This window comes from Nicotiana sylvestris, chromosome 2 (assembly GCF_000393655.2).
Source record: "Nicotiana sylvestris chromosome 2, ASM39365v2, whole genome shotgun sequence".
NCBI classification, from domain to species: domain Eukaryota; kingdom Viridiplantae; phylum Streptophyta; class Magnoliopsida; order Solanales; family Solanaceae; genus Nicotiana; species Nicotiana sylvestris.
In genome coordinates, this window is record NC_091058.1 from 94,339,605 (window position 1) to 94,349,324 (window position 9,720).

The window sequence follows — 9,720 nt, forward strand, 5'->3', positions numbered from 1 at the left end:
ACTTTATCAGGCTGGATAGGACCTGTCTTTTTTGAGGTGGGTTAATAAAGCTTCAACGTCGGGCTACCAAGGTGTTGTTCTCGAGCATAGACGAGGACAAAGATCGAGGGTGGATAGGTCGGTTCATTCGAGTGACGACTTCCGAAGTGGAATATGGAGCGTAAGTTCAATCCTTCCTTTAGATTCCATTCATTGTTTTGTTTCCTTTACTTCTCCTCATCGACATCCTTTTCTATGATATAGCGGTCTCTTGGATGCCTGGTGCGATTCTAAACCTCAAGAGCTGGGTTCGGACCCTAGCTTCGACCTCCTCGTACGCTGAGAGCTCATGGCGTGATTTAGCAAGGAGCCGATGGGAGGCCAAAAATCACGGTAAGCTTTTTCTTCAAGTATCTGATGGCTTTCGTTAAAATGTTCCCTCTTATACTTACTTGGCTTCCTTTCACACAAGCCTCGGGAAAGATGTCGTCATGAGGCCCCCCGTCTAAGGAGGAGGAGGTTTCGCCCCCGATCTCGAAGTCGACTAAGGAAAAGAAAAGAAAAAGGATCTCGCACTCCGAGACTCCAAAGTCCAAGAAGAGCAAGGCTCGTAAGTTGAAGAAATACACTGCCATCCTGCCTGCAGATATAGTTCAACGACTAAGAGACGAAGAAGGGGAAAATGAAGACGATGTCTTCGAGCTGGTGGCTCGAACGATGAAAAACACCAAGGCCCCAAAGGCCGCTGAGCCGGTGATGATCGAAGAGGTTCAGCCTCGGACCGAGGTGATCTCGGAAGATGGCCCGAGCAAAGTCCCCGAGTCATCGAAGGCTGAAAGTGCCTCCCGCCGAGATGAACATTCGGTAGATGTGCCTGAAGGGGATGGCTCCAAGGCCCTTTAAAACTAAGAGAATTCCCCAAGTGACTTGCTTGGGGCAATAGATATTGGCAATTCGCCGCCCCTCCCCACATTTCTGAGGGGAAAATTCAGGAAGCCCAAGCCCTGAGGACCCCCGATGTGGGAATGGCCCACGAAGGGGAGGACTTTTTTTGTAGTTGCTTCACGGGAGTCGAAGATGCTACTGACCTGGGTGATGCATCGAGTCTCTTCGATGAGGCTCAACGACTTCTGAGTCGGGTAAGCCTCAGCTCCCTTCATCAATATTACGCTTGCATTTATTTCTTCTTGTCTGATTTCCTTTTTTTCTTCATAGGCCTTGACACTTAATTGGTTAGCATTCTTTAAGTCTCAGGTAGAGCTGAGCTGGTGCGAGGCCGATCTTAAAAGTCTCACGGAGGAGAGAAATGCCAACAAACTTCTTAATAAGCAAAAACAAAAGGAGATCAAGGACTTCCGAGCCGAATTGTCCACAACCCACAAAGAGCAGACCGACCTGATTGAGCCGGTAATGAAATTTTTTTTAGAAGCTCGATGTATCAATTCGGGAACGACGACTAATACTTTTATCCTGCAGGTTTAGAAGAAGGCCAAAAAGATCGAGCAGCTTCGTGAGGAGGCCAACATAATAATGGCCGAGACTTTGGGATGGAAGCAAAACATGGACCTCCTTGCCTCAGAGAAATATACTGCTCGAGCCCAACTGTCATCGGCCGAAGTCAACTCTCAATCATGAAGGAGGAAAGCTTGGCTCGAGCCAAGAAAATTGAGGAGCTCGAGGCTCGGTTGGCCGACGAACTTGCTAAGGCCACATCTGAGGCAGAAAAATTAAAGGTTGATGCGGAGGCGATCGTGGTTTTCTACCGAGCTGATGCCGAAGCTACTCAGTCTCGAGCAAAGAAAGTTGCTGATAAGGCTTAGACTTGATCATACTGGGTTGCCGAGCATGCCAAGTATCAGTCTCGAAGAGAGACTCTTGAGGAGATTCATGCTCGTGGCTTTAACCTTGTTGTCGATATCGAGAACGTGAAAGTACTCGAGGTCGAAGCCTAAGTGTTGCTCTCTTCCGATGAAGATGGTTCCGTGATCGCGAGTAGATTCGAGAGTGGAGGGGATTTTGATGACGAATACGCAGCTCCCGAAGAAAATTAGGCACTTAGGATTTTTCCTTTTTTTGAATTTTTTGTGTAAGATCCTGAACGATCCATGTATATATATATATATATATATATATATATATATATATATATATATATATATATAATGTTTCCTTTCTTATCTTGACTTTTGCCTTGTGAAAATTCCGATTTGCTTTTTGCCTTATGATAATTTTGATACACTTTATACCTTGTAAGAATTTTGACTCACTTCGTGCCTTGTGAAAATTTTGTTTGTGAACCTTATCGGATACAAAAACACACTTAAAACCATTCTTAATAAAAAGTCCAGCAGAGACTAAGTTCTTCCTAATCTCGGGAACTGAATGACATTGTTCAAAGTCACCACCTTACCAGAAGTCATTTTCAGAAATATCTTCCAACATCCTTCAATCTTGGCCGTTGCAGCATTTTCCATAGAAAGCGTCTCTTCGGGTCCAATAGGAGCAAAGGATTCCCTAGCAACACAAACATGGCGAGTGGCTCCAGAATCAATCCACCACTCCTTAGGATTTCCCACTAGGTTGCATTCAAAAAGCATAGCACATGAGTCATCAACATCTTCATGCTTTTCAACCATGTTTGCTTGACCCTTCTTTTTGTCTTTCTTCGGAGCACGACACTCCATAGATTTTTGTCCAGCTTTCCCACAGTTGTAGCAATTTCCATTGAACCGCTTCTTGCTTGGGTTGCTTTTTGGTCCAGAAGCATGCTTCATCTTTCTCTTATTTGGAGAAGTATCCTCAATAATATTTGCTCCCATTACTGTTGAGTTTTCACAACCTCTCTTTTTCAGCAGCTTTGTTGTCCTCTTCGCTTCTCAACCGAACAATGAGATCTTCAAGCGACATCTCCTTGCACTTGTGTTTCAAGTAGTTTTTGAAGTCCTTCCACAAAGAAGGCAACTTCTCAATTATTGTTGCTACTTGGAATGATTCATTGATGACAAGACCTTCAATGAAAATTCTGTTAAAAATACTAAAATTACTACTTTCAACATCAGTATTAATTCGATTTATACCTTCAACAAGGAGATCGTGAATAATCACTTGCAATTCCTAGACTTGGGTAATAACAGACTTGCTATCTACTATTTTGTAGTGCAAAAACTTAGCAGCAACGAATTTCTTCAACCCGACATCTTCAGTTTCGTATTTCTTTTCAAGCGCAGTCCACAATTATTTTGACGACTCCACACCACTGTAGACGTTATGCAGATCGTCCTCCAGTCCGCTAAGAACATAATTCTTGCACAGAAAATCAGAATGCTTCCACGCCTCATTTACAAGAAAGCGTTCATTCTCTGGAGTTTCATCGGGCAGAACAGGAACATCTTCCTTAATGAACTTCTGCAAACTTAAAGTAGTCGGTGTCACATCTTCTTTTTACCCGAGGGGGATATAAGAGAGTTTTTCCAATTAAAGTGACATTAATCGAAATGAGATTATTTAGTTAATTTCAGAGTCGCCACTTGGGATATTTATGGTGTCCCAAGTCATCGGTTTATTTTAAAAATTCCAAATCGAGGGAATTTGACTTCATTTAAAAGTCTGCGAAATCAAAAAATTAGGTATGGAATTATGTTAACCCGGGAGAAGGTGTTAGGCATTCCCGGGTTCCGTGGTTCCAGCATGGTCGCTTAACTATTAATAATTGGCCTAATTACCTAATTTATTACATATTTAAAACCTAATGTGCATTTTTAACCTTTAAACCGCTTTTATATTATTTAACTGCTTTTATATTATTTAACCGCTTTTTAGGATTTATGGAATTTATTTGAACGAGTCACAATGCCGCACACTTGTTTGTTTTTGTACACATTTCTAATCGCGTCACGGGAACCGTACCACGATCTACAATATATTTATTTTTTATTATTGTTCGGAGTTATGGTCGGGTCACATGAAATGCACACCCGAATTGGGATCTACGTATCGTGACCATGCCACTGGAACCGTAATCATAGCCACAATGATTTAAAATTAATCGCGCCTAAAGCAAGTTATGATATTCATAATTTCATGGAGCTTAATTGGTATTCTCCTCAAATGTTGATAGAAAGTTAAAGCACTATGATTCTCTGCTATGGGAGACAAAGCAAATATAGTACTGCCTCACTATTTTCCTCAATGTTTCTTCCTATAAATGCTCAGAGGAAAAATTAAGACTACAAATCTACAATCAGATACTTCACCACTTTAGGTGCAACAGTATGAGCAAGCTGTGACAGAATTAACACCCACTAAATCTCACTCGGTTACAGTGCAATGCTAATTTAACTAAATGGTATAAAAATTATCTTCAGTTTAGAAACCGATGAAGCAACAACCGTATAACCTTGAATATAGAAATCTATGCCAACAAAATAAGCACTAAAACAAAATCATTGATGAATAATAAATATAAAAAAAGTATCTTATCACAAACGTAACATTTTTAGCCATTTCATGGCACTTGAAAATTGAAATTGCGATTCGTCAAAACGGGAATAAAGATATTGACAATCCACTTTCAAAGTTAAGACTCAACAATTGTCTGGAATTCCAAAATGAGAAAGCACCAAAAGGATATCTGCACAAGATTAATAAACAAACTAGAAACTCTTACACAAGGAAACTGCATGCTTATACAAGAAATAGAGCATCAAGCAAGTAATGTCATTTAACAGAATACATACTTGACTCATGAAATGTGCGATAATATGCCGAAAGCCAAATAAGAGCGAAATGCTTCAAATTGGAGCCCAGTAGAAGTTTCAGCAGTCCACATCAGAAATTCGGCAATGTTTTGACACGACTTAGCTTTAGAAAACCCAGAACCATGAACAAACAGCTCGAAAATTGCATGAACTCATAGTCTCACTCTCTCTTTCTTTTTTGTTTTCTTTGTTTCTTTTCTTCGAATCTAATTTTGTGAAATTCAAGATTAGTTCTCAACTATTTCATGTGCGATGGAGGTGAGAGTGAGAGCGAGAGATGGGGCTGCTCATTGTTCTAAAAGGGGGAATCGCCAATTCTCTCATGTGGGAGAGGGAAGGGGTATGATTCTTAGTCTCTATTTGAGGATGGGAGAATCAGGCTTTTGTTTTGAGAGGAGTGTCCCTTTTGGAATGGTGGAAACAACGTTCTCTCAAAAATGGGGAAGGCTCCCTGTTATTAATGTGAGAGATTAAGGAATAAAGATGGGAAAGGGGTAATGGGTCAATGGTCTGGGCTAGGTAAGGGAGCATGGGTTAGGCAAGAAAGAGGAAAATTGGGCCATTTAATTTGAGCCCAATCTGGTTTGAATTTTCCAAAAAAGCAACCCTTTCCTTTTCTTTGTTTTTCTCTCTTTTTCTTTTGGTTTTAAAAATTTAATTGAATTAATTAAACAAGCTAAATAAAATCCTAAATTAAGCTCTAACGTAAATTATTTTGTAAAATTAATCTTACTTATTTTTACTAATTTAATACTAATTATAAACTAAAAGCTAAAATGTGGACATGACTATTGTATTTTTTTTGTGATTTTTGTTCAATAATGCAATTAAACTCTGAATGAAATTAAGACCTAAAATGCTATGCATGAGATATTTTAGACATTTTAGGTATTTTTTCCATGATTTTAAAATGTTAAATATGCATGAATGCAACTAAATGCATACAATCAATTTAAGAGAAAATCCTAAAATTCTATAAATTCGATAAAAATTATTTTTTTGATTTTTTAGGAGTAATTTCCTATGTGGGGCAAAAATTAGGTGCTCACAGCTGCCCCTCTTTGCTCGGAAACATGAAGAGTTTTCAGGCAAAGATAAAGTGAGCAATCATGAATAATTTTTGCCCGTTTGATACTTCATAGGAAGCATTTTTTTGAAAAAGTTTGACCGAACCTTGCTACGGAGGTTGCCTACATATCCTTGGCTATAAAGGAATCAAGTCGGTGTAGTTCTGGAAGTTTTGGTAGCTGGGACTACCGAATAGCTGTGATTTCACTGTTGTTGCTACTTGCTGAGCTCCTTATTACACCAAAATCAAAATGTAAAAGACTAACTTAACCTATCAGCTACGAGTTACAAGATTCCTATCTATGAGTCTTCTGAAGCTTGATCTTTAGTCTTGGCTGGTTCTTCATGCGGGCTCTTATATGAATCTTGATGTTTGTTAGCTGCAGGTGCTGGTTCAATCTTCTTTAGCTTTTTCGAATCAAGACGGGACATGCAAAGCTTGTGACTTCAATCGTGTCTTGAGCAGTCCACATCTTTCTCCGCTTCTGCACTTTGAGCTCACTTCTTTTTCTTTTTCTTCCTTTTTTTTCTGACTTGAGACTCCTTCTTTTGGTCGTCTTGAACCATATGCCTCGAGGTAAAACCTGCTCAAATACCAAAACAAACAAACAAACAAAATTTTTCTACCCCAGTTTTCACTAGGAAAATTTCACGAGTTATTGTAACAAAATTCTAAACTACTTCTTTATTGAAAGCAATAAAAATCAAGATTGTGTATCCTTGGGAAAAAGATATTAGGGAGTGGAGACCTTATATCTAAAAATAAAACCAACTAGGGGTTGGAGACCCTATTGTCGAAAAATCATCAACTAGGGAAAGGTGACCCTATGTTGGAATTAGGTTATGCTGGCGTTAACTAGGGAGTGGAGACCTTATGTTGGCATCAATTAGGGAGCGATGACCCTATATTGGCATCAGGTTATGCTGGCATCAACTAGGGAGTGGGACCCTATATTGGAAAATTCATCAGGTTATGCCGGCATCAATTAGGGAGTGGGACCATATGTTGAAATAGTCATCGGTTTATACCGGCATCAACTAGGGAGTGGGGCCTTATGTTGGAAAAGTTATTGGGTTATGCCGGCATCAACTAGGGAGTGGGACCCTATATTGTAAAATTATCGGGTTATGCCGGCATCAACTTGGGAGTGAGACCCTATATTAAAAAAGTCATCGGATTATGCCGGCATCAGTTAGGGAGTAGGAACCTATGTTGGAAAAATCGTCGGGTTATGCCAGCATCATCTAGGGAGTGGGACCCTATGTTGGAAAAGTCATCAGATTATGCCGGCATCAACTAGGGAGTGAGACCCAATGTTGGAAAAGTCGTCGGGTTATGCCGGCATCAACTAGGGAGTGGGACCCTATGTTGGATAAGCCATCGGGTTATGCTGGAATCAACTAGGGAGTGGGACCCTATGTTGGAAAAGACACAATTAGGGATTGGAGACCTTATACTACCATGATTTTGAATTTTTTTTTCTTCTTCTTCTTCTTCTTTTTTTTTCATTTTCATCATCATTTTTTTTATTTCATAGAATGAGTAAATGCGGGAAAGAATTTTGGATGAGACTTCCCTTTTTGGAGTTGTTGCTGCAAAGCTATTTTTTTTAGCTCTTGCGCAGTTTCTTTTTGGTAGCACCTGCTTCTTGCAAGGTTTCTTGTGCATTGTACCTGTTTCCTATTTTCCAAACAAAGAACAATTTGTCAGTTTGAAACGGTGGTTGGTTTTGTGGCCTTGATTATTTCAACCACTTGTCGGCCCCTTTCATATACAACTGGTTGTTTCCTGAATACCGATTGCATTTCTGACCCTTGAGAAACTCTGGCTTTTCTAGACTTTGCCATGACGATTGGTCGATGGGACTCAACCTTTTCGACTTTATTTTGCCTCTATAGGCGCTTCCCTTTTGACTTGTTTTTCTTTTTAACTTCGGAGCATTGGGGAACTTTTGGCTCCTCAGACTTTGTCGCAACGGCTAGTCGCGTGGGACTTAACCTTTTCAAACTTTATTTCGCCTTCATAGGCCTTTCATTTCTGGCTTCTTTCTTCCAACTTTAGTTTCAGAGCATTTGGGATCCCTTGGCTTTTCAAATCTTTGCCGAGATGGTTAGCCACGTGGGACTTAACATTTTTCAACTTTATTTTGCCTTTATGGGCATTTGACTTTGATTTCCTTTCTTTTCAGGAGTTTTTTCATTTTAAAGCATTGGCCATTACGGCCAATCGAAGTCGACTCGATGCACCTGCCGAGGCTGGGTGCCTTTTTTGCATATTAGCTTGTATCAAATGAGAACCCTGTAAATCAGTCTTGTCATCCCTTCTTTGTCTCAGTTTCGGAATAGAGTTAGACCGAAAGGGATTCAAAGGAAATAACAAATAATGGAATGGAAAAGTGAATTTAGACAAGAGGTATCCCTTTCGGGGAAAGCAAAGAAGGACTTATTTGGATTACATGTCGACTTCAATAAACATGACATACTTTTTGGACTGGATGTCTGATCCGTGCAAACTGTCCAACTCTCGGAAATTCATCACAATTTTTGCCTCAAAACTGAGAAACCTTGCCCAGGACTGTGTCAATTTCAGTGACTGAAGATCCACTTTTTTGACCAGCGGTGCCCTTTGCGGGTTTTCACGAGCTGACCTCTCTCATTTCTCTTCTTACCACCGCCTTGTAGTGCTCTTTACGAGTTTTCACTAACAAAACTCTCTCATTTTAGTTCTCTCATTTTGATTGCATCGGATCCAAGTAGCTGCATTCTCCGATCCTTGAACATTCTCACCGATTGATCTGAAGGACTTGAACAGGATTTGGGGTAAAATGAATTTGGATTGAATTACAACTTTAGAACCTTTCAGGTGAAACCATCGCCGAACCATTGTTACTTCTGCCCCAGTTTCAACTTTTGGGGAAATTTGGATTTTTATTTTGGTGTGACTGAACCCCAGAGAAAGGCTACCTACGTATCCTTTCGGAATCAAGCCGAGCGTAGTCCAGGGAACTTTTTTTTATTTTCTTTTATTTTTCTTCTGTTTTGTTTTGTTTTCTCATTCTTTTTCCCTTCCCTTTTCACTTTTTTCATTTTCTTTCATTTCAATTTCTTTGTCTTTTCTTCCTTTTTTTTGCATCTTTCTTTTTCTTCTCTTTTTTTATTATTTATTTTTCATTCATTTCATTTCTCTCAATTATAACTTCCAAGTTCCAAAGAGGGTAATTAAAGAATGGGAGCCAACTCAAAGGGTTTGCAAAGGGTTGAATATTTGGATAGTGAGAAAGAAAGCCTTCTTCATCCCAATCGGAGAACATTAATGCTATATAGATGATCCAACATAGTACTTATCGACTGCATTTGCTTTGACAGTTGTTTCAGGGACATTTCCTTCGATGTGTCTAAGTACAACACACTCTTTTGGCAGTACTCTTGTTGCAATGTATGGACCTTTCCAATATGGATCCAATTTTCTTTCAGATGTTCCGAGTCTTTGTTTTATTTCCTTAAACTTATCTTCATTGCATTCTGATTCTTGATTCATTATTTCGTAGTCTGATAGCGTTTCAGGATCTGGGCATGAAGTCCGCAAGCATGTCATGTTATTGAAATCTGCATTTAATGGAACTAAAAAGAGAATAAGAAAAGTGATAAGATTAAGAAAAGAGACATTCCTGGACAGTGAAATATTAATTTCATTTGATTTTTTTTTATTTTTGATTTTGATTTTTTTTTGAATTTTAAAAGATAAAAGGGTTTACATCGGAAAGTAAGACAATAAAGTAAAACATCTGGATCACACCCTAAGATAATCCGGACGCAGAAAGGATAACAAGACTGGCTACCGAGATTTCCGTCTGATAGGAAACTTTCAGGCTTAGCGACCGTTTTTGATTTTTCTTCTATCTCGGCAATAGCTGCA

The 9,720-nt window shown here is 39.4% G+C and overlaps 1 protein-coding gene across 1 annotated transcript; it reads right to left on the reverse strand.

Moving 5' to 3' along the window:
* Positions 1–2,333: 2,333 nt before the first annotated feature.
* LOC138885257 (uncharacterized) lies at positions 2,334–2,798 on the reverse strand. The gene has a single exon (XM_070166186.1). It carries the CDS (start codon positions 2,796–2,798, stop codon positions 2,334–2,336), a length of 465 nt encoding a protein of 154 aa, XP_070022287.1.
* Between the last annotated feature and the right edge of the window lie 6,922 nt (positions 2,799–9,720).